Source organism: Scyliorhinus canicula, chromosome 8 (assembly GCF_902713615.1).
Source record: "Scyliorhinus canicula chromosome 8, sScyCan1.1, whole genome shotgun sequence".
Classification (NCBI taxonomy): Eukaryota; Metazoa; Chordata; class Chondrichthyes; order Carcharhiniformes; family Scyliorhinidae; genus Scyliorhinus; species Scyliorhinus canicula.
Window position 1 is genome coordinate 79,799,038 of NC_052153.1, and position 26,278 is coordinate 79,825,315.

A 26,278-nucleotide genomic window follows, 5' to 3' on the forward strand; every position below is an offset into this window, starting at 1 on the left:
GAAAAGTTTGCCCACCCCTGGTATAGATGGACTTGCAGAAAACCTTTGGCATGTACCACAGCAGGAGACTTTTGGCGAACTTAAAATCTATGGAATTTGGGGAACGGTAGCAAACTGGCTAGAAGGAGAAAAGCAAGGAGGAGTATGGGGCAATTTGTCTGAGTGGGGGGGCAGGATCTGCTCTTGGATCACATGGTCTCACATGAAGAGGGTTGGAGGGACTCCAAATTTGCCTACAATAGTAAAATAGGAGGCATGGTAAACAATTCTGAAGACTGAAGGAAGCCTCAAGGACATTATTGGTAAAATAGTGGAAACCCAAAGAGGAGCAGCTGGAATTGAATGTCAGTAAGCATGGTGCACTTAAAAAATATAAAATACATTAAAATGTTGAATTGGGAGATGCTGAATTAATGTGGAAAAGCAGAAGGATTTGTGGGCACAGTACAAGATATAGAATATATGAGAATATAAAATATAAATTTGTGTAAACGCTTAGGGATATCAACTTGCATTTGTATAGCGCCTTTAATGACCACCAGACATCTCAAAGCACTTTACAGCCAATGAAATACATTTGAAATATATTCACCATTCCAACATAAAAAACATTGGCAACCAATCTTGCGCACAATAAGTTCCCACAAACAGCAGTGATAATGACTGGATAATTGTTTCTTTATTGTGACAGGAAACAGGGGATAACGCTCTCTTTGTGACGGAGTGGTTTTTCTTTACACCCATTCTGTGGAATTCTATTCTGCAGTCACTAAGCTGTTAACTCCAAAGGAGAAATGTTACATTTTGTCTTCCCAATGGACTTTGAAAATAGTTGTAAACATTTTAATGCCCTGGCCAGGCAAGCAAGCTACTTCCAACCATGGACAGTTTTGTATATATTTGCGGACAAGGAAGAAGGTCACCTGACCCCTTGACTCCATCTTCTTACAGGGCAAAGTGTTCATTCTCCAAGTTGTTTTAAGTGCTAATTTTTCATTCATTCGCAGGTACACCTGCATGGGCGTTACAAACCCACACAGTAATTTTAATAAGTAGATTGTGTAACCATGGTGAAGGATCAGGAAACAGTGTGAAGGTGAACACAGCAAACTGAAGACAGAGACAATTGTGTACTGAATTCCCACATCAGTGCATGGATAGAAGGACTAGAAGAGCTCATAAAGGCAGAAACAGAAAGACAGAGCAGGCTTGAGCTGAAGCTGCAGCGGTCTACAGAGCAGCTGATGCAAGTTATTCAGGAAGGCTTTGCTAAGCAGAAACAGGACTGCTTGGACCCGATAAAAGAGTCGATTGAGCGGCTAGAGCTTAGATTGGACACCCAAGATCTGCCGATCCAGAAAGTGGAGAAGGCGCTGGCTGAGCAGGAGGAACAACTAACTGCGGTAGAGAATAGGTCCCGCCGGCAGAACTTGAGAATCGTTGGGCTCCCGGAGGGGTCCGAAGGAGCGGACGCTGGGGCATACATCGCAGATATGTTTGAGAAGCTGCTGGGGGATGGGGCATTCTCCCGACCCTTGAAATGGACAGGGCTCACAGAGCCGCGAACAGGAGAACCCCCCGCGGGCAATGGTGGTGAGATTCCACAGGTACTTGGATAAGGAGCGCATTCTACAGTGGGCCAAGCAGACACGGAGCAGTAAGTGGGACAATAGTATCCTGCGGGTCTGCCAAGACCCGAGTCTGGAGGTGGCCAGGAGAAGAGCAGGCTTGAACCAGATTAGGTCGATCCTTTTTAAGAAAAAGGTGAAGTTCGGACTGTTGTATCCGGCCCGTCCCTGGATCACGTACGAGGAACAGCACTTTTATTTTGAGTCGCCCGAGGACGCGCTGGACTTCGTGAAAAGGAACGGACTGGTGGTGGACTGAGAAGTTTTGAACTTTGCTGCAATGTTCATTTTTTTTTTTCTCTGTTCTTTAAAAAAAACAAGTTTCTTGTTTTCCGTTTTGTGGAAGCTTTTTGTAATGCCTTCTGTATTGATTTGGGACCAGTGGCAGAGTTGAGTGAATTAAGGTTTTCATTTGCACTGTTGGGGGGATGGAGGTGTGCTTGTTTAGATTTTGGTGTTTTTCTGTCGGGCAATTGTGTGGGGATTGTTTGATGCTGGAGTATGTTTGTATGAGCGGGGGAGGGTGGGGAGGGAACAATAGGTGGGAGACTATCCGGCACCAGGGATGGGGGCCACCAAGCTAGCTGGGCAGGCTAGCTCAAGGAAGCAAAGTGGGGGGGGTGCACATGTTTGGTTTATCAAAGGGGATGGGTTCCAGAGTGTTGTTATTGGGGGGGGAGGGGGTGGGGGGGGAAGAATGTTCTGCTGACGAGGGAAGGACTTGGGCCAACGGGCAGTGAGGAGGTTGGGGGCGGAGGCTGCCTGGGGGCGGGCCGGTGGAGGCGCGGAGAATGGGCTAGAGGCGGGCCGTTTTTCAGGGTATAAGCTAAATATGGGGAAAAGTGAGATGTTTGAGGTCCAGGCGAGGCGATTGGGAGAGCTGCCTTTTAGATTAGTAGGGGGGAGCTTTAGGTACCCAGGCATTCAAGTGGCACGGGAAAAGGACCAGCTACATAAATTAAATCTGGCCCGGCTAGCAGACCAAATGAAGGACAATTTTCAGAGATGGGACGCGCTCCCGTTGTCATTAGCTGGGAGGGTGCAGGCTGTTAAGATGACGGTCCTCCCGAGATTCCTGTTCATGTTTCATGGTTTCCCCATCTTTATTCCATGGTCCTTTTTTAAATGTGTTAACAAAGCGATCTCTGGCTTTGTTTGGGCAGGCAAGACCCCGCGGGTAAGGAAGGTAATGCTTGAGCGGAGTTGAGAAGAGGGCGGGCTGGCGCTGCCAAATTTTAGGAACTATTACTAGGCGCCGAATATAGCCATGATCAGGAAGTGGGTGGTGGGGAAGGGGTCGGCATGGGTGCGTATGGAGGCGGCTTCATGTAAGGGCACCAGTTTGGGGGCGTTGGTAACTGCGCCTCTGCCGTTCACACCGGCACGGTACTCCACCAGCCCTGTGGTTGTGGTGGCCCTGAGAGTCTGGGGGCAATGGAGGAGACATGTGGGAGCAGAGGGAGCATCGATCTAGTCCCCAATCTGTAATAATCACCAGTTTGCCCCGGGAAGTATGGATGGGGATTTCCGGATATGACGGAGTGCAGGGATTGAGAGGATGAGGGATATATTTATCGGGGGTAGCTTTCCAAGTATGAGGGTGCTGAAGGAGAAGTTTGGGTTGGCGAGGGGGAACAAATTCAGGTATCTGCAGATGCGGGACTTCCTACATAAACAGGTGTCAACCTTCCCGCTCCTACCGCTAAGGAGGATTCAGGACAGGGTAGTTTCCAGAGGGTGGGTAGGAGAAGGGAGCGTCTCAGACATTTACAAGGAACTTATGGAGTCAGAGGAAACACAGACCGAAGAGCTGACGTGCAAGTGGGAGGAGGAGCTGGGAAGAGAGATAGAGGATGGTCTATGGGCAGACGCATTGAGTAGAGTCAACGTGTCCGCAACATGTGCCAGGCTCAGCCTGATACAATTCAAGGTCGTTCATTGGGCTCATATGACAGTGGCCCGAATGAGCAGATGCTTTGGGGTGGAAGACAGATTTGCAAAATATGCGGGAGGACCAGCGAGCCATGTCCACATGTTCTGGGCATGTCCGAAGCTTAGGGGATTTTGCCAGGGACTTGCAGATGTCATGTCCACTGTGTTAAAAACAAGGGTGGCACTGAGTCCAGAGGTGGCGATTTTCAGGGTGTCGGAAGACCCGGGAATCCAGGAGGAGAAAGAGGCAGACATTCTAGCCTTTGCTTCTCTGGTAGCCCGGAGACGGATACTATTAGCTTGGAGGGGCTCAAAGCCCCCGAAGTCGGAGACCTGGCTATCGGACATGGCTAGCCTTCTCTGTTTGGAGAAAATCAAGTTCGTCTTGAGAGGGTCAATGTTAGGGTTCGTCCGGAGATGGCAACCGTTCATCGACTTCTTCGCGGAAAATGAATCGTCAGCAGAGGGGGGGGGGGGGGGGGGGGGGAGTTAGTTTAGCTTAGAGTAGGGGGTTAATAAAGGTGGGACCTGTAAGGGAGGGAGACGGCTTTTGCACCGTTTATAGTTTCATGTACATTGTTTATTGTGTTGTTATAATACCAAAAAATACCTCAATAAAATGTTTATTAAAAAAAAAGTTGAACATAGCAAAACAGAGCGAGGTAAATTGTGAGGTCATGTGCACGCTTAGATTTTAAAATGAAGATTGTAAAATGAAGGAAAGACATAGGGAGCAAAAGAATTCCAGTTTTGCAATCCGCCAAATATTTAAAACTAGCGTTTAGATGAAGAACGTGAATGCATGGAAAGCCAATGTTAAAATATTCACAACTTAGCTCTTTCCCAGCCCACGCGCTCAACCACCCACCCTGGAAGAGAGAAATGTGGGACTTGGAAATGATTGCATGTGGATTAAATTAGTTTTCAGAAACCAGGCATGAAAATGGAGCATAAAGACAAGAACTAAAAAACCCACAGAAAAATAACATTTATTATAAAGAAATATCATCGGCTTTCAAAGTTAAGTTTATTGCCAATTACCCAAACATTGGGATCCTAGAGTTTTAAAAATCTGATTATTACAAAGAACAATGACTATGTTAAAGTACCCGTGTACTGAAGTGTGACTTTGGAGTGCTGCTCATTCTTTAAGCATTACCAACGAAAACATTCTTCGTGCGCAAGACTAAGTAGTGAGTGTCAGCAGGATGTGTAACCACACAAGAGATGGCCAATACAATCTAGGAAAGTCCTGTCGCCACCCAACAATAAAGTAAAAATTTCAAACAAGAATCACTGAATAGCATCAGGAGCTGGTTCACCCTCTCTCTCTCCTGCCCCACCCCACTCCATCTCCAAAATCAACAACAAACAAGCTTCAACCAACTGCAATGCTCCCACCACTGTTCTGGCTAATAACAGTGCAAATCAGATATTTAATTTTGAGACCTACCAGCTTGGCTAAGATAACCGTTATCTGTCTGGAGTAACTCAACTGACTCTTTAAAATTAGTGGTAGAAATTTCAGTGGCTCATTTTGAGAAATGAACTGTGTTTTAATGTCTTGGGATGGGGGTGTTCACTTTCTGAACTTCCATATCACAGACAATACCAGCTTTGCGTATTCCCGCAGGGTTTATATCACTATCAAAGTTCCATATTTTAAAGCGATGGTAATCCTGGACTTTGCTCGTTGAACAGTTTTTGTGTCTCTGCATGTCAGGAACATTTCATTTACAGTAGCCCATTAATCCATTAATCTTGCACAGACTTTGTCTGTACCAGGCTTTCTGCCCACCGACTGCAAGCAGTCCCAGGAGTTACAGTCTCACTGATTATTTCTATTTACAATGCAATGTGCAGAGTGAAAGCACAGAAAGTTCAGACGTTGCATTTAAAGTTGATTTATTTTACGCATTTGAGTTAGACAGCAATGGTTTCCAGTCTAAGTCCAGGGCTTGAGCACATAACCAAAGCTGACTTTGAGTGCAGCATGCAGTGAAAGCTGCATTGTCATTCCATTGAGATATTAACCAGAAGTCCTGCTTCCAGAGGTCCTGTTTCCTTGTTCAGGTGGATGCAATGATGCACCACATTATTCTCCAGGAACCTGTTACTAATATTTACCTTTTAACCAACAGTATGAAAACAGATTACTTGACAGAACTTAGCTGTTGTGTTCGCCTAGAAAAGAATAGTGACTATATTTAATTAACACTGATGTGCTTTAGAACACGAAAAGACGTGAAAGGCATCATTTAAATGCAAGTTTGTTCTTCCTTTTCATTCTTCCGTATCTGGAAGGCTCAATTCCACATTGGCTAATGCAATAGCCAAAAGAGCTCCTGATTATTTTGGTTAATTAGAAAGTAAGTGAATATTTATTTAGCCTGTAGATCTGAAGAACGTGAATAAATCTACAAATTTAAATTAATAACCCCTTGACATGATCAGCACGCAGTGACTTAAAAAGTTTACAAACCAACAATAATTATCATTTGATTCTAAAGTGAAACAGAATACTTAAATATTTGCCACTATATTCAATTTTGCTACAAATCCAACTGTTAATACTGAACAGAGTGAAATCTAGCTTGATAGTTCCTTACTTTTCTTTGTAGAAACCTTGGAGGAAAGCTACTGAACAAATTCACAGGAGTCTGCTGATAAACGTTGAGCACAAAGAATAAAATACTTATTAAAACAAGAAAAAATAATTATATTACGCCAGTAAAAAAGATCAGAAAGATCGCAATACGAACATAAGATGATGATTCAATTTCCCGATATTCCTTTACCCAGCAATATCTTTACAGACACATAAACCAATGAAGAATTACGGATAGCTTGATACAAAGACTCCTTGCTTGAGACTGAAATGCATGTAAATAACTTTCTTCCAGTGGACTCTTCAGCATTCACTTGATGCTTCTCACCCAACTCGTATCTCTCCCTGAGACACCTAAAACCATACTTTTAATTTACTATTGCTTCAACTACAGAGCAAACACGAGCCCCCTAAACTTGGTCTCCTGTAGCCTTGTAATATTTCTAATCATAGTGAGCTGAAAAGCCCTGTCTTCACTCTGACATGATGTGGAGATGCCGGCGTTGGACTGGGGTGAGCACAGTAAGAAGTCTTACAACACCAGGTTAAAGTCCAACAGGTTTGTTTCAAACACGAGCTTTCGGAGCACGGCTTCTTCAGGTGAAGAAGCCGTGCTCCGAAAGCTCGTGTTTGAAACAAACCTGTTGGACTTTAACCTGGTGTTGTAAGACTTCTTACTGTGTTCACTCTGACACACACTGAAGTCTCCAGTCTTTTTCAGAGTCTCTGTTTCACTTGACCACTGTCACTAGGCAACAGCCCAGTTTATTTGACAGTTTTTCTGCAACTTCACTGAACTTCGAACCCCTTTTTAACTCATCTCCAACTTCAGAGGCTATAAAAGCTCTCTCTCTATATGTATAATATATATAACAAACTCAAAAGACTGACCTTTCAGCTGTACACTTCTAGGCACCAAAGTTCATACTAGGCACCAAAGTTCATACTAGGCACCAAAGTTCATACTAGGCACCAAAGTTCATAAGAAACCTAAGTGCGGCTGGAATTACTCTATCTTCCTTAACACAAAAATATCTACATATAAAAATTAAACTGAAAAAGTATACACTGTCCATCTCTATAAATAAAATGCCCAATATGATATGACTTTCTCATATCAGTGGCTGTGGAAAGAACACTCGCCCTTATTATTGATCCTCTGCATTCATTATTTCGAGGATTCTATGATATACTTAGGAACCTAAGAACTAGGAGCACGAGTAGGCAATTGAGCCGCTCCGAGCATTATTCAATACAATCATGGCTGATCTCATCTCGGCTTCATGAGTTAAATCAGCATACAGTACTTGCAATAACTGAAGTACCTTCATCCTCCTTTTGTCCAAGTTCTAACAATCGCTGATCCCAGAGGGACAGAAAATAGGTCCGAGTGGTTGTTAAAATTGTTATGTATCTAGGAATACATTCTTTCAGGTTCTTCGCATGTGATGTGTAGTGACATCATCAGTGTGTTTGCAGGGTCTTTGAGCAGTTCACCAGCTGGATTTTATGAGCACTACCCTTAATAAACCTCTTATCGTGTTTTACAAGAATCCAGAGTGTGGGCACCTCCACACCTTTTCTCTTTGGGGCAAAAAAGAAATATAACAAGCGAGAAAACTGGCAATGAGGATTGAGGCTACAGAATCTTGTTCACCCAGAAAAACCAAAAAACAAGTTAATTAATTAAAATTTTAGAGGGACATTTCTCTCCTCAACCATTATTAATTGCAGAAAGGTTCAGATTCCATGCCATAGTCAGGAAGAATGTGAAATAATTTTATAGTTTATAGCACCTTTAAGAAAATTAGCTCGATATTGTGAATTTGGTACAACACCTGATGATATTAGAATACCTACAGTGCAGAAGGAGGCCATTTGGCCCATTGAGTCTGTACCAACACTCCTAAAGAACACCTCACCTAGACCCCACCCAATCTCCATAACTTAACCTACACATCTCTGGAAACTAAGGGGCATTTTAGCATGACCAATCCACCTATTCATGACCAATCCATCTATTCTTCGAGATAGGTTTGTGCAGTACGCAGTAAAACAATTCAGAAGAAGCTGCTTACTGTAAATTATTTAACTCTAAAAGCTGTTTGGAAGATGCAACATCTATGGAGCTTCCTTCGCCTGCCATCTGTGGATGTGAGAATCTGGTCCCAAGAATCTTCCATTGCTGCCACTGCCGTCTCACAATTGGTCGACGTTCATCTTCTTTTGAGCGATTTTTCTGCCTCAGTGCTCGTCGCTAGTTTTCTTTCCCGATATAGTGTGGCGTATGGAGCTGGAGCAAAGATTCACAAAATGGATACCTTAAGGAACAAGACCGCAAAGGTGGAACACCTTGTCATCGTTATTCACATTGGACACTTCAAAACGCAGCCTGTGCAGCTTTGCCACGTGCCTGGACTCTGTAGCCCAGACCCCACTCACTTCAACACAAGCAAGTCTTCCCTGACTGCCGGTCTTCCTACTCACAATTGCTGTCAAAAACTTTTGTGAAACGTTCACATTGGTGGCAATGCTTCACCCGACATCTGTGGGTGCAAGTCTGGTGCCAAGAATCTTCCATTGCTGCCAATGCCGTCGCACAATTAATCAACAAATATCTTCTTTCCAGTGATTTTTCTGCTTCAATCCTCGTAGCCAGTTTTATCTCCTGTTATATTTCTTTGTTGCCACAAACAGAAACAGTATGGCATACGGGGTTGGCGCGAAGCTAGAGCAAAAATCCACAAAATGGATACCTCAAGGAACAAGGCCGAAAAGGTGCAATCATTTTGGCGTTTTACACAGATTGGACATTTAGCGCGGGAATGCGTGAGTAAATTGAATCCATGCAAGAACTATGATAAAAAAGTCCACATTGCCAAAGCATGTTGGGCTCATAAAACTTCTTCTACACCAAAGAAGTGCAAGAAGAACAATACAAGTAAACAATTTAGTTGTGTCTACAAATTAGTGGATGAAGCTCAAAATCACTCAAAAGACAGCAAAACCCAGATATAGCACGGTGTCACATCAATGCAGGGAGGTCAACAATGTTTTTGGGCATTTACAAAATTTGAAAATTGCGAAATCAAAATGGAAGTGGCTACAAGCGCAGCAGTATTGTTAATACCAGTAACAATTTATCAAAATCTGACCCAACTTCCTTTAAAATCATCAAATGTGACTAATGATGTATGTTGAAGATGTCATACCATTAAAAGGATGCATTAATGTGAAAGTAGAAGGAAATGGGCAGACAGTAAAGTTGCCTCTTCATGATCTCTGTGGAACCCTTCCTGCTCTATTTGACAGAGCATGGTTGGCTAAGATTAAGCTTAACTGGGAAACAGTTAATCAATTAGTTCAAAGAGCAATATGCAAAACTTCTGAAGAAGTATGAGAAGTGTTTGAAGATTCACTAGACTCTATGAATGGAGTTGAGCTACATCTAAATATCAAGCCAGACAGCACACCCAAACGTATCAAAGCTAAAACCATACCATATAACATCAAGCTTAAAGTTGAAGAACTGGACAGATTAGTATGGACAGGAGTCATTGAATCTATTGCTACAAGTTATTGGGTGACATCAATGATTCCTGCATTAAACGGGATGGCTCAGTGAGAATTTGATGAGATTTTAAAACTACTATTAACCCAGTTTCGTGCACAGATCAGTATCCACTGCCACTGATAGACCTGTTTGCTGGACTGTCTGGATGACATAAATTCAGTAAAACTGATTCACAGAGACATCTGCAGATGAATATGACTGCCAAATCACAGCCACTACTCACCAGAGTAATGCACAACGGTCAGTTTTGATACAGAAGACTTCCTTTTGGAATAACATCTGTGCTTGCTCTTTTTCAAAGATCCATGGATCAAATTCTAAGTGAATCGAATGGAGTACAATGTTATATGGATTACATAATCATCACCGGTTCAAGTGAACAGGAACACTTGGAAAATTTGGAAGCTACCCTGAAAAGGTTACAGAGCCACAACCTGAGAGTTAAAAAGGTAAAGTGTGACTTTTTTCCAAGTCATCCATAAATTGGTCATATTATCGACAAGGATCATTTACACAAAGAATCGAAGAAAATATCAGCAATCTTAGAAGCATCACAACCTCAAAACGTGATACAATTGTGGTCGTTTTTAGAATAATAGAATTTACAGTGCAGAAGGATGCCATTCGGCCCATCGAGTCTGCACCGGCCCTTGGAAAGAGCACTACTAAGCCCACGTCTTGACTCCATCCCCGTAACCCAGTAAGCCCACTTAAACCTTTTTGGACACTAAGGGCAATTTATCATGGCCAATCCACCTAACCTGCACATCTTTGGACTGTGGGATGAAACCGGAGCACCCGGAGGAAACCCACGCAGACACAGGGAGAACGTGCAGACTCTGCACAGACAGTGACCCAAGTCGGGAATCGAAACTGGGACCCTGGAGCTGTGAAGCAACTATGTTAACCACTGTGTTACTGTACTGCCCTAGGATTGATCAATTATTATGGTAAATTTGTGCTGAATTTAGCACACAATTGAATCCTTTACACACATTGCTCTGTGTCAAATAGGCATGGCACTGGTCAGAAGAATGTGAAAATACATACAATGAAGTGAGAGACACTTTCCTGAAGTCAAAGCTGTTGGTTCATTATAATCCAAAAACTAAGTTACAATTAGCTTGCAATGCCTCACCCTATGGGGTGGGTGCAGTCCTCTCGCATATTATGTCTTCAGGAGAGGAAAACCCAAAGCATTTGCTTCATGCACTCTTACAAGCACAGAAATAAATTACGCTCATCTAGAAAAAGAAGCTTTGAGCATCATTTTCGGTGTCCTTTATGGGCGTCATTTCACCCTTTTGATGGACTACAATCTTTGGGCTGTGCAAGGGTACACCTTATTTGGCAGCTAATAGATTGCAAAGATGGTTAGTGATATTGTCGGCACATACTTACGATATCCAGTGTCACAAGTCTGAGCAGCATTCAAATGCTGATGCGTTATCACAATTGCAGTTACAAGTCAAGTATGACCAAGAAGAACATTTCATCAGTATTTTGTATTTCTCGCTCATGGATAGTGTACCTGTGACTTCAACTCAAGTTCAAAGATATACAAGAACTGATCCAGTGATGAGGAAGGTGATGGATGGACTTGTTCAAAAAGGAACGTTGTCAGATGTTCATAAGAAAACTCCAGACCTCAAACCTTACATCACACAAAGGCTTGTGTTGACAGAACAGAATGGTGTTCTATTGTGGGAAATCTATGTGATTATTTTTCCATGCTTACGTAGTGCAGTCCTTGTCCAACTACATGAGGGGCATCCTGGTATGGTGAGGATGAAGGAATTAGCCCGCAGTTATTTTTGATGGCCATGACTGTACGCTTAAATTGAAGAGAACGTTGGGCAATGCCAATCTTGTGCAAAACCAAAGAACACTCCATCATTACAAACATTATATCAGTGGGAATAGCCGACTCAGCCATGGCAGAGAATACACAATGATTATGCTGGTCCACTGGAGGGTCACATGTTCTTAGTGACCATGGACATGCACTGGAAATTACCAGAAGTCGCGATAATTAACTCAATGACGACTGAGCAGACCATTGAAAAACTATTGGAAGATTCGGAACACCGGAGCAGATTGTCAGTGATAGTGATACTCAGTTTACTTCTAAGGAACTTGAGGACTACCTGAAAGAGAATGGTATACACCATATCAAGTCAGCTCCATATCATCCAGCAATGAATGGATAGGCTGAACATTTTGTGTAATCATTAAAGCATTCTACCAATGCAGTGAAGGACCAGGGGGCTCAAGAAGAGTAAACAAATTTCTAGTATCGTATCCGAACACTGTGCATGCTGCCATGCAAAGTTCACCAGCAATGCTGCTGTTTAAGAGAAAACTACGAACACAATTTGATTTGTTAACTCCACCTGAAACTTCAGAGATGGTCAAACGGGGAAAGAGTGGAGGCATGGGCCTAGGTAGGGCGCTCCTTCGGAGGGTCGGTGCAGTCTCGATGGGCTGAATTTCCTCCTTCTGCACTGTAGGAATTCTATGATTCTATGAAATAGTTAACATATTTGCCATGGTTGGATACTGCAATAAGTTAGATATTGGACTTTCACCTCTGGAGCGGAGGATGAAGACATTATTTTGCTGCCAGGTGGAGGAACCATATGTGAAATGTGTGTCAACAATCCCATGGCAATTTCTGATAGGCATTCAGCCACAGCACAAAACCATCCCATAATTCACTTCACTTAGGCTTAAGATACATTTGAGGAGTTTCATTCTGCTTCTGACCATGCTAACACTATTTCACTTTCTATCATTGACATCCCTCACTTTGATAAACATAACTTACAACTGGAAGTTTTTTGTCCATTTTATTAGAAAAATATGCTATTCAGACTCCCAAAATGGAGTGCAATCATAGTTGAGGACTATGCCAAGATTTTAAATAGGCTTTGTTAATTGTTTTGTGGACTTTTTAACTTGGTGTCCGGGATTCTGGTCATCAAAACCGGCCCACCGTATGGGATAAGGAATTTGTCAGCGAACATATGTCGAAATCTATGAAGAAGTGGTAAAAAGATTACCGGGGGTAATTGACAGAAAATATAACAACAAACAATGAAAAGCAACAATAAAACACCATAGTAACTGCAACACCCCCGAGACCGCATCCACGCATGTATCTCACCCCACCCCCCCCCCAAACCCAGTAAACAACAAGAGAACTTAAAAATAAATTATGCTGAGCCAGAAAGTCGAGGAAAGGTTGCCACCGCCTAAAGAACCCTTGTACCGATCCTCTCAGGGCAAATTTGACCTTCTCCAGCTTGATAAATCCCACCATGTCATTGATCCAGGTCTCCACGCTTGGGGGTCTCGCATCCTTCCACTGTAGCAAGATCCTCCGCCGGGCTACTAGGGACGCAAAGGCCAGCACACCGGCCTCTTTCGCCTCCTGCACTCCCGATACCACCCCAACCCCAAAAACCGCAAGTCCCCAGCCTGGCTTGACCCTGGATCCTACCACCCTCGACACCGTCCTCGCCACCCCCTTCCAGAACTCCTCCAGTGCCGGGCATGCCCAGAACATATGGGCATGGTTCGCTGGACTCCCCGAACACCTGACACACCTGTCTTCGCCCCCAAAGAACCTACTCATCCTAGACCCGGACATGTGGGCCCAGTGCAGCAACTTGAATTGGATGAGGCTAAGCCGCGCACATGAGGAGGAAGAGTTAACCCTCTCCAGGGCATCAGCCCATGTCCCATCTTCGATCAGTTCCCCCAGTTCCCCCTCCCACTTCGCCTTTAGCTCCTCTACTGATGCCTCCTCCACCTCCTGCATTACCTTGTAGCTATCAGATATCTTCCCATCCCCGACCCAGACCCCCGAAAGCACCCTGTCACTAGCCCCCCTCCGGGAAGCAAAGGGAATCCCTCCACCTGCCGCCTAACAAACGCCTTTACCTGCAGATACCTGAACATGTTCCCCAAGGGGAGCCCAAATTTCTCCTCCAACTCCCCCAGGCTCGCAAACCTCCCATCAATGAACAGGTCCCTCAGCTATCTGATGCCCGCTCTGTGCCAACCCAGGAACCCCCCATCAATGTTCCCCGGGACGAACCGATGGTTCCCCCTTAACGGAGCCTCCATCGAGCCCCCCACTTCCCCCCTATGTCGCCTCCACTGCCCCCAAATCTTGAGGGTAGCCGCCACCACCGGACACGTGGTATACCTCATAGAAGGGAGCAGCCACAGCGCCGTTACCAGGGCCCCCAGGCTTGTGCCTCCACAGGACACCATCTCCAACCGTTTCCATGCTGCCCCCTCCATCACCCACTTGCGCACCATCAACACATTGGCCGCCCAATAATACCCCGAGAGATCGGGTAACACCAGCCCCCCACCATCTCTACCCCGCTCCAGGAAGACCCTCTTCACCCTCGGGGTCCCATGCGCCCAAAGCTCAAAAAGGAACAAGAACCTCGGGAGAACCGTCATTTTGACGGACTGCACTCTACCCGCCAACGATAGCGGTACCATGTCCCACCTTTTGAATTCCTCCTCCATCTGCTCCACAAGCCTGGTAAAATTAAGCTTATGGAGAGTCCCCCAACTCCTGGCCACCTGCACCCCCAGGTATCTGAAACTCTTCACTGCCCTCTTAAACAGGAGCCTCCCAACACCCTCCTCCTGATCACCCGGGTGCACTACAAATACCTCGCTCTTGCCCAGATTCAACTTATAGCCCGAGAAGCTCCCAAACTCAGCCAACAGCTCGATCAGCCCCGACATTCCCCCCTCTGGGTCCGCCACATACAACAGCAGGTCGTCCGCATACAGCGATACCCTATGTTCCTCCCCACCAGGCCCCTCCACCTCCCCGACTCCCTCAGCGCCAAAGCCAGAGGTTCTATCGCCAGTGCAAAAAGCAAGGGGGACAGGGGGCACCCCTGCCTGGTCCCACGGTAGAGCCTGAAGTACTCTGATCTCCTTCCATTGGTAACTACACTCGCCATCGGGGCCTCGTAGAGCAACCTCACCCATTTGATGAACCCCTCCCCGAATCCAAACCGCTCCAGCACCTCCCACAGGTACCCCCACTCAACTCTATCAAACGCCTTCTCTGCATCCAGCGCCACCACTATCTCCGCCTCCCCCTCCACCGCCAGCATCATAATAACATTTAACAATCTCCGCACCTTCGTGTTAAGCTGTCTTCCCTTGACAAATCCTGTCTGATCCTCGTGTATCACCCCTGGCACACAGTCCTCTATCCTGGTGGCCAGGATCTTCGCCAGCAACTTAGCATCCACATTGAGGAGCGAGATTGGCCTGTATGATCCACACTGCAAGGGGTCCTTATCCCGCTTCAGGATCAGAGAGATCAGCGCCCGTGACATCGTCGGGGGCAAAGCCCCCCCCCTCCCATGCCTCATTGAAGGCTCGCACCAACAGGGGGGCCCACCAGATCCGCATACTTTTCATAAAATTCCACCGGGAACCCATCCGGCCCCGGCGCCTTACCTGACTGCATTTGACCAATCCCCCTAACTAGCTCCTCCAACTCTATCGGCGCCCCCAGCCCCTCCACCAGCTCCTCCTGCACCTTTTGGAAGCGGAGCCTGTTCATGAAGCAGCCTTGTCACGGCATGGTGATCGAACCGACTCATTGGAAGCTGAGATGTTGCCGCGGAGGAGAGGAACAAGGCTCTGAGGGCAAAGATGAATGCCTTGGAGAAGAGGTCGAGGAGACAGAGCCACAGAATCGTGGGGTTACCCGAGGGGGTTGGAGGGCCCAAAGCCGACTGAGTACTTTTCTCAGATGTTTGTCAAGCCCTTGGGGGGTTGGGACGGGCGGCTGTCCCCTCCAGAGTTGGGTCAGGCCCACTGAGTACTCCAGCGTACGCCTCGGGCAAATGAGCCACCACGGGCGGTGATTAATGGATTCCACAGCTTCCAGGAGTAGTAACGGATTCTGCAATGGCCAATGAATAGGGACTTGAGGTGGGAAGGAAGCATCATTAGGATATACCAAGATGTCCAAGTGGACTGCAGCTTTTAATAAGGCAAAATCAGCGCTATTCAGGAGTGAAGTCAGGTTTGGAGTGGTGTACCCGGCGAGGCTGATAATTTTTTCAATACATCGGAGGAGGCAGAGGCTTTTGTCAAGGAGCATGGACTTGATTGAATGGGTTTGATTGGGACGGTTGGGAGGGGTTAGTTTGAGATGTTTTCTAGCTTGTATCTAGTGTATTTTTGGGATTGAGAGGGCTATGGTTGTCGGGGATGGGGGGGGGGGGGGGGGGGGGGGTAGTAGTAGCTAGGTAACAGTTTGGGGAATATATGGCCCTCGGGGGAGTTTAACGGCGTTAAGCTTTTATTCTTCTTCTGCAGCCGAAACGGGTTGGAGTGTCGTTTTTCCTTTGCTCTTTGAACATGTAACCCCGGGTTACCTTTGCTAGCTGCAAAGCTTCAGCTAGTAAATCGGGAGTGAGGTGGGAGGAGGGACTGTTGCTTGTTGGTCCTGCTTACCAAGGCTCAGTGGGGAGCACGGTAGCACATTGGTTAGCACAATTGTTTCACAGCTCCAGGGTCCCAGGTTCGATTCCCGGCTTGGGTCACTGTCTGTGCGGAGTTTGCACTTTCTCCCCGTGTCTGCGTGGGTTCTCTCCGGGTGCTCCGGTTTCCTCCAGCAGTCCAAAGATGTGCAGCTTAGGTGGATTGACCATGGTAAATTGCCCTTAGTGTCCAAAAAGCTTAAGTGGGGTTACTGGGTTGTGGGGATAGGGTGTAGATGTTGGCTTTGGAATGGTGCTCTTTACAGGGACCGATATGGACTCGATAAAGTTGAATGACCTCCTTCTGCACTGTAAATTCTATGATTCTATGATGAAGTAGTGTCTGAATCATTGTAAGCTGAAACACATCAGCTTTATAGAAACACAGAGTAGGTGGATTGGTCATGCTAAATTTCACCTTAATTGGGAAAAATGAATTGGGTACTCTAAATTTTAAAAACAGCTTTATAGAAACACTCAAAGCAAAATATGGAATATTTTAACCCATCTGCAATCCAAAGCAGCTTCTATTAATGGTACTAATATTTTAAGGAATTTGTGCCAACATTACATGCTTTAATTGTCAATGAAACCAGTACTTGCTGATGACTGTTACATAAAATGCCCCATATCCAAACCTACTGATTGTCATTGTAACCAAAGAGGTTAACCTGGCTATCAAATTTTGAAGGCACCCCCATAAAGATAGGCTCCAAAGAAAAATAGGAACCATATTCTCAAAGTTGTTTGAGGAAATTACAAACCGATGAGTGGAAAATAAATGCTTCATTTCATTTTGAAAACTGCCATTCACACATCATCTTCCATACATTATTTACAAAACAAACAGCTTGCAACCTGCATCATTAACTGATCGACAACTGCATCCGACAGCTCCATATGTCACAGAATAATACCCAATTCCAACAAAAACATTGTACTTGAAAGTAACCAACCTGCCACTTTGATCCTTAGTCCACCTCACCGAACCACCCTCCGGCTTTGTTTCATAACAGATCCTCAATACACGCGGGAAGTCTTTTGGAGTTTGGATTCCTAGTTTCTTTATTTTCAGGCTCCACATGTCAGTCTGGAACTGGAGTTCTCCGCAGCCAGGAGCTTGACTGCACTTGAGGTAATAATAATGCTGTTTCTGCCAGCATTCTGCTGCTAAACCTAAAATATCATCCACAATGCTTCTCTGGACATCATTCTGCAGTCTCTGAGAGTAAGTGCCATTTTCTGGCTTGGGCATGTCCATCCTCATCAGTTTCTCAATGCCAGCTGAAGCAATGACATTTACCTCTTCTACCTTATGCACCAGCAGATCACAACAATCCAGCACAAGCACAAAATCCTCCCCATCACTGCAGTGTTCCCTTGTACCAGAAATACCACTAGCCCACTCTTTGTTGCTATGGTTACAACTATTAACATTGGCAACTCTGTCACCACTATACTCAGATAGATTGCATATCTTATCCACAGATGAACAAGCAGCAGCTCTTGCAGTGGGATCGCATGAAAGACCAGGTTGCTCAGTTTCAAATAATGCCCTTGAGTAAGGACAGCAACCTGTTCCCACAGAGTCAGAGGCTTTTTTATATGCTTGGTTGGCTTCTAGGAAGAGGACAATGGTACTGTTGATGACTTTCTTGTCGAAGTTCACTGCCAGATCTATCACATAGTGTCGGACTAGCATGCAACCAGCATTGGCCATGAGAGGAAGGTCATCTTCATTGGGGTCGAAAGCTGACCCTGTGTTTTCATTCATAGCTAAGACAAGGAAGTAGTTGTCCAACAATACCCAAAATCATAAATGTAAATACCATTGGTGTTCCAGTATTTTAAGCATGCCTTGAATACTGCTTTATTGTTTAAAAACACCCATGACTTCTGTAACCTGTCTTCTATCTTTGTAGCTGTTTGTCTTTTTCTGTAAAAACCTGTATACAAAAAAAAAGAGAATTACTAATTATGCAAATAATCTAACAGTCATCTCTGAAAGTGCCCTTTGCTGGAATAAAGTTTTGCAATAAGCAGTGAATTCTACTTTTAGGTTTTCCTGCATTACAATGTTTATACAGAGTCTCAGTGCTTTTACAAGGGCTCATCGGTTAAATCTACAATGTTGGATTGTATGGAATCATGCTGTTTATGTTGCTGACTCTCTGCTGGATTCTTCTAAAAAGACACATTTGTTTTGGAAGAAGGGGGTGGGAAATCACATCTTGAACACATTAAAATATAAAGGCTGCTGTGAAGGCTAATTTGACAGCAAAGCCCCTGAGAGTTCACACTTTATAACCTCAGAGTTGGTACTGGCATGAGATCTACCTCAAGAGGTAGGTTGATGTCATGCTGAGATTCAGGCTGCAGAAATATGCACATTTATATTTTCCAGTAGATTTCATGTTAAGGCAAAAAATTTGTTCTGCTCTAGCCTGTCAGAATAAACAGTTGATAAGTGACTGAATGTTATATCGGACAATATGGAATACAAGAAATTTGAGTAATAATAGAAAATAACTACTATGAATCAAGTAATAATTCAGTGGAAAGTTTTATTAACATAATAAAGCTAGAACTACACCCTTCAAAGGATCACTTTATATTTTATAGAATTCCGGGCTGAAATACAGATAATGGAAAGCCAAAAGCCAGTTCAAAGAGGATGGAAATAAACACTAAAAACAAAAAATAAGGAAACAAAATGAAACAGAATAAAGCAGCATCATGTTTTATATGTTGCACAGTCTTTACATGTACTATAAAACGAACATTTAAAAAAAATGGGGGAAAAATAACTACTGTAAAAATCTGAAACACTGTAATAACGGAAATAGTTTTAAGATCACTGTTTTAATGCCATAAAACTATATTTAGTTGGAAAAGAGGGCATGTAATTTAAAACATTATTAATTGAAAACATTTGAGAATATTTAATGGCATCTTTAAAATAATAGTTTCAATGACCTTTAAAATCTTTTTGTACCTGTCATAAACTGATTTGATTTAACCTGAAGGTTGATTAATTACTATACAAAATATCAAATAAAATGGCTAATTAAAATTGCAAGCATAATAAGAAGCATTTTGTACAATACACAATGGTTGTACTTCATGTTTCTGCTGCTTGGTGCAACACCTGCATTAAATTAAAAATGTGCAGAAATTTCTGTTTTATATATAGAAGAACTTCCTTCACTTCATCTTGGATCAAGGAAACAGCCTGCAACTTTAAACATAACTGATTTGGCCCATTCAGTATTGAGGTCAGCTAACGAAAACGTTCCAATAATTGCATTTGGTTTTAAATCCGGGCAGCCCTTCGACAAGTTAATTGTTTTCACAACCTTTCAATGAAAATAATGAACTTGTCTAAGATGACAATCCCCGTCTCCGGATGTAAACTTGCATTGAAGACCGAACAAGAGTCAACAAAAGGCAGCGCCACAATGTGGTGATAAGTGGGCCAACGCAAACTTCCAGGCGCAGGAATTTTGGTCACATTCCAGAAGACTTTTAGATACAAACATACGTAAAAAAAACATGTTTTCATATTTTCGTTTAAAACACACAGCAGTGTGATGATATACTAAGAATCTGATGCAGCGGGAAACTAAAACGTATCTCTGACAATACAACCCTAATTGAGTGGTGAATTTGGAGCATCTGTTCATATTTTATTCTTAATTTTAATGCAGTGATGGGGATGAAAGTCTTATTGCTGATCACTGGAGGACGGTTGAGCCTCTGAACAGCATTGCAAACTGGCGGCAACTCGGCCACTGACCTTATTCAACTGCTACTGTCTGCAGCTTCTGGGAACTGAGCCTAATGTCAACACTCTGCACTCCACAGTCGCCAGCAAAGAGGTCAGTCCCGCCACCTTCTGTTCCCTCTTCACATTCTCATTGCACTGCTCGCGGGCGCGCTCCGTCCGCGTCATCACTCCGCGCCTGCCTCTCCCGGGAAACACGAGCGGTTGTTTGCCCCAGCAGAGGGCGCGAGCAGGGAGCGGCGGTTAGTCAGGAGCTGCTGTTGCCAAGGCCAATGTGGCGGTGGTGGCGGCGGCACGTTGTTTCCCCTCTCCTGTGTCCTCGAAAGACCCATTGACGTTATACAGCCAATGTTGTGGGTGTGCGAAAACCCGGGAGATGTTATTTTCCACCTGTCAGCCGTAGCTGAGTGGGCAACGCCCCTCCTCACCTCTTGAGTTTGGAGGCAGGTCCGGTCTGGGGCGCAGAAGACAGAGCTGACTCCCCCACTGCAGCACCGATCGAGGGAGCATTTCACTGCCGGAGCTGCCGTCTTTCAGATGGGAAGTGGAACTGAGGCCCCCATTTGCCTACCCAGGTGGAGCTAACATGGCATTATATCATAGGAGAGCCCAGGAGGAATATAGGGACGTAGGAGCAGTAGACCAGTCGGCCCGCCGAGCCTTTTCTGGCATTCAATTAGTTTGTGTCTGATCATCTACTTCAACAACACTTTCCCATATCCCTTGGTGTCAGTATCCAGTAATTGTGCTCTCTCTGGTTGGAAGTAGATTCAAAGATTCACCAACATCTGAGTGGGGAAATTCCTCCTGATTACATTCTTAAATGGCCAGCTCCTATTCTGAGACTGTGCCCCCTGCTTCCACTCATCAGCCAGTGAAAACATCCTAGCTACATCTACCCTGTCATGTAGTGTAAGAATTTTGTAGTTTTCAATGAGATCACTTCATTCTTCCAAATTTGAAACAATACAGACCCAGTTTCCTTAATCTCTCCTCATAAAACAATCTCACCTGTCTGGTGAACCTCTGGTACTCCCTCAATGGCAAGTATATCCTTCCTTTGATGAGGAGACCAAAACTGTACACAATACCCCTGGTGCAGTCTCACTACGACTGTCCAACTGCAGAAAAACATCTTGGGTCAGATTCTCAGTTATAGAGGCTAAGTGGGGAGGATCTGTGGCGTTTTACGTGGAGAAAAATCGGCGGCGCCCCCTCTCCAATCCTGCGACCTTGAGGGGAAAAGGACAGGCAAGCCTAGGGAACTGGGAGCATTCATGGAACAGATGGGGGCAGTGGACCCATGACGGTTTCTATACACCGGTGAGAAGGAATTCTCGTTCTTTTCGTTGGGGCGCAAAGCATACTGACGGATAGATTTCTTTGCAGTGGGGAAATCACTGCTTCTAGGAAAAGTAAGGACAGAATACTCCACATTAGTCATCTCCAACCATGCTCTACGTTACATCGATGTGATGTTGAAAACGTGCCGTGCCCAACACCACACCTGGAGGCCGATAAGGCTTTCACCAGAAAACATCACAGGCCATAGGCGAGTACATTACTAATAACCAAAACGGGGAAGACACTGACAGCTGTGATTAGGAGAGAGATTATAGCCTACAAGGCATGTAGAGACAGGAAAGAGAGGACGGTCAGGCAACAACTGATCGACTTCATTCTGGAGGTCGACTGAAAGTACTCCGAGCCACTAACCATAGAGCTTCTGGCGGAAAGGAAAAAGCTACAAATGGACTTTAACCAGGAAAGCAGTGCACCAATTCCGCCAGAAAAGGGGGACCTTCTATGAACATGGAGAAAAGGTTGGCCATCTAATGGACACCAGCTGAAAAAGCAGGCAGCCACAAGGGAGATGGCCCAGGTGAAGAATAGCAGAGGCAGACTGGTAACCAAACAAAAAGGTCAACCAAGCATTTGAGACCTTCTACTGGGGACAGTACACCATACCCCCCTCCCTCGATGGGGACACGGGGATGAAACGATTCCTCGATGCACTGGACATGCCAGTCGTAGGGGACAACAGGTGGGAGGAGCTGGAAGCACCAATAGAACTGGGAGAGATCATGGAGAACATCAGCTCCATGCAGGCGGGGAAGGTGCCGGGCCCGATGGGTTCCGGCAGACTTCTATAAAAAAATTTGTACCGGCCCAGGCCCACATCGACGGAACATATTTAGAGATTCGCTAGAAAGGGGCATCCTGCCTCCAACACAGGCTACGTCATCGCTGATATCCAAAAAAATACAATGCCCGACGGAACGCGGACTAGACAGACCCAATTCGCTGCTCAATTTGGGCGCAAAGATACTCGCAAAAGTCCTGGCCAAGAGACTGGAGAATGGCGTACCGGAGGTGGTCGCAGAGGACCAGACGGGCTTCGTTAAGAGTAAGCAGCTAACTGCGAACATCAGGCGGCTGCTTAATGTAAAAATGGCCCCAACCAGGAAAGGAACACATGTAAAAAATCTCTGTAAATAAGAAGCGACTCTATATATAAATACCAGGTGCACCATAGATTAAGCTGTTACTCTGTAAAAACTGAAAAATGGCAATAAAAATATTTTTAAAAATAGATATTTTTCAGGTTCGAGGAAGATTTGTAATGGTGTTCCCCAAGGGTCAGCATTTGCTTTTCCTGATATATATGAATTATCTGGATCTTGGTGTGAAGAGGACAGTTTCAAAGTTTGCAGATGACTCAAAACTTGCAAGTATTGTAAACTGTCGAACTTCAAAAGGACAGAGACAAGTTGGTGGAGTGGTCAGATGGGTGGCAGATGACGTTCAATGTAGAGAAGTGTGAGGTTATGCATTTTGCTAACAGGAACATGAACAGACAGTATAAACTAAGGAGTAAAAAGGGATGCAGGAACAGAGGGACATGGGTGTATATATGCATAAGTCATTACAGGTGGGAGTTAAGGTGAAATGAGAGCAACCTAAAGATGTGCAGGTGAGGTGGATTGGCCAATCTAAATTGCCCTTTAGTGTCCAAAGATCTGGTAGGTTACGTTAGTTGGGATAGGGCAGGGACGTGGGCTTGGGTGAAGTGTTCTTTCAAAGGGTTGATGCAGACTTGATTGGCTGAATGGCCTTCTGCACTGCGGGGATTCTATGATTTGATAAAGCATATTGTATTCTGAACTTTATTAATAGGGGCATTGAGTACAGGAGCAAGGAGGTTTTGCTGAACATACATAAGATATTAGTTAGGCCTCAGCTGGAATATTGTGTACAGTTCTGGGAACCACACTAGGAAAGATGTGAATGCACCGGAGAGAGTACAGAAGAGGTTTACAAGAATGGTTCCAGGATGAGAAACTTCAGTTCTGAAATTGGGATTTTTCTTCTTGGAGAGAAGAAAGTTACGAGGAGATTTGATAGAGATGTTCAAAATCACGAGTGGACTGGATAGTGGAGGCAGGGAGAAACTATTCCTGCTCGTAAAAGGATCAAGAACGAAATGGCACAGATTTAAAGTGATTTGCAAAAGAAGCAACTGTGATGTGAGGAAAAAACTTTTTCACAACGAGTGGTTCTGGCCTGAAATATACTGCCTGGAAGTGTGGTGGAGGCAGGTTTAATGGAGGCATTCAAGAGGACAACCAATTGGCTGGACAGCTGGTTTGTGATGCAGAGTGAGGCCAACAGCGCTGTACCAACTTAAGGGTTATTCATGAAGGCCCTGCCTGCTCAACCTTGCCCCTCGCCTGAGGTGTTGTGATCCTCAGGTTAAATCACCTGAGGATTTAACTCAGGTTAAATCACCAGTCAACTCTCCCTGTCAAAGAGCAAAACAGCCTATGGTCATCTTGGACAATGGCGACTTTTCTTTTACTTTAAACTGATTATTTGAATAGAGAGAGGGTTCGGGGAAAATGCAGGGGAATGGCACTAAGTCATGATGCTCATTTGGAGAGTTGGTGCAGACACAATGAGCCAAATGATGACCTCCTGCGCCACAAGATTTCTGTGATAATTATCGTTCATAATAGATTCTAGCATTTCCTCTACCACTCATGTAAAACTAACATGTTTGTAGTTCTCCACCTTCTCTATCCCTTCCTTATTAAATAGTGGGGTTACATTTGCTACTTTCTAGTCTGGAGGAACCTTTCCAGAATCTGTAGAATTTTGAAGGATAACTACTGATGCATCCATTATCTCTATAACCACCTTCAATTTTTCAACTTTCAGTTCAATTAATTTTTTGAGTCGTATCTCTTTATGAATCATAATTTCTTTCAGTTCCTCACTTTCACAAGCCCATTGGTTCCTTAGTATTGTTGTGAGATTTTCTTTATCTTCCTCCATGAAGGCAGACAACGGTAATTGTTTAGTTTATCTGCTATTTCCGTCTAATGGATCCACATTTGTCTTTGCTAATCATTTCCTTGCCACACACCTTAAGAAGCTTTTTAAGTCAGCCTTTAAGGGCGCGATTCTCCGCTCCCCACGCCGGGTGGGAGAACCGTGGGAGGGCCGGGTGACTCACGACACGCCCCCCGCGATTCTCCCACCCCCCGCCTGGAAGAATTGCCGTTCGCCATTTTTCACGGCGACCGGCGATTCTCCGGCCCGGATGGGCTGAGCGGCCTGCCGTTCGCGACCGGTTCACAACGGTGGCAACCACACCTGGTCGCTGCCATCATGAACATGGGCGCCAAATGCTCGTTTGAAGCTTGTGGGGGGCGGAGAGGGGAGTGAGCACCACGGCCGTGCTCGGGAGGGGACTGGCCCGCGATCGGTGCCCACCGATCGTCGGGCTGGCGTCTCAAAGCGACGCACTCTTTCCCCTCCGCCGCCCCGCAAGATCAAGCTGCCACGTCTTGCAGGGCAGTGGAGGGGAAGACGGCAACCGTGCATGCGAGAGTTTGAGCCGTCGTGACATCAGCTACACATGCGCGGGTTGGAGCCGGCCAACCTGCGCATGCGTGGCTGATGTCACTTAGGCGCCACCGTCGCGTCATTCTCGGCACGCCACCTTGACGCAAGCGTCAAGGCCTGGCGGCCGAGAGTTACGGAGCGCCGCTCCTAGCCCCCCGGGTGGGGGTGAATAAGGTGAGAGGAGCGGCCTCCGAGGCCGTCATGAAACTCGGCCGAGTTCATGACGGCCTTCCCGATTTTTCGCGGGAGCGGAGAATTCCGCCCTATGTTTTTCGCTAGCTTGCATTTGTATTGTCTTGTCCTTGTTGCTGGAATCTAAATTATGACCCCTTGTGTCCGGGCCAGTATTTATCCCTCAAACAACATCACAAAAACAAATTATTTGATCATTTGTTTGCGGGTGTTTGCTATGTGCATTTTGGCTACTACATGTCCTACGATGTCAGTGACTATGGATGTAATTTAGCAGACAAATAAGTCTGCTTTTGGGCGCATTTATCAGGCTGTTTCTCGGCGGTTGCAGGGCTGAGATACAGCATGCTATTGAACAGCACTTTGCCTTTTTTTTGCCACGCAGAGTTTATAACAATAATCTTTATTAAGTGTCACAAGTAGGCTTACATTAACACTGCAATGAAGTTACTGTGAAAATCCCCAAGTCGCCACACTACAATGCCTGTTCAGGTACACTGAAGGAGAATTCAGAATGTCCAATTCACCTAACAAGCACATCTTTCGGGACTTGTGAGAGGAAACCGGAGCACCCGGAGGAAACCCACGCAGACACGGGGTGAATGTGCAGACTCCACACAGGCAGTGACCCAAGCTGGGAATCGAACCAGGGTGTTTGGTGCTGTGAAGCAACAGTGCTAACCACTGTGCTACCATGCCGCTTATAGTTGCTCCCCGCTGAGGCTGCAATTTGAGGGATTTCCTGCTGGCAAACTAATCTCGCAAGTAGGAACGGCTGTTCACAGATCAGGGTGCTATTTTGATTGGCAGCCCCAATCTCCCTTGTCCTTTCGGGTCCCACCACCTGCTTTATCAATTATCGCAACCTTGTAGAGGCCCATTGGAACCCCCCTCACACTCCCTCCTAAAACCAGGGCCCCCCTGGGTCCGCCCTGGCAGTGCCAACCTGGCACCCTGGAATGCCAGAATGCCACCCTACCCTGTGCCAGACAACCCAGGGCTCTCTAATGGCCTGGGAGACGCTCCGAGGTGTCATTATGCCTGGTACACATGTATGTGAACCAGTACTAAATGGCGCCCTGGTTAGGGCTCACAGAAGTGGCCATTGTTCCT

At 45.3% G+C, this 26,278-nt stretch overlaps 1 protein-coding gene across 6 annotated transcripts in view; it reads right to left on the reverse strand.

The window, feature by feature from the left end:
* The window catches only part of LOC119970344 (aminopeptidase O (putative)), a 335,542-nt gene extending 315,224 nt beyond the window's left edge, over positions 1 to 20,318 (reverse strand). For 3 of the 6 annotated variants that reach the window (XR_005461589.1, XM_038804805.1, XM_038804806.1), the window contains exons 1-2: positions 20,078 to 20,318; positions 17,238 to 18,227 (exon numbers count right to left, since the gene is read on the reverse strand). Coding sequence is in view for 5 of the 6 variants with exons in the window: in XM_038804805.1 (XP_038660733.1) it covers positions 17,238 to 18,055 (818 nt within the window). In the remaining variant the exon portion in view is untranslated. The remainder of the gene's footprint in view (positions 1 to 17,237; positions 18,228 to 20,077) is intronic. The other 3 variants (XM_038804804.1, XM_038804803.1, XM_038804802.1) reach the window with 3 other exon arrangements.
* Between the last annotated feature and the right edge of the window lie 5,960 nt (positions 20,319 to 26,278).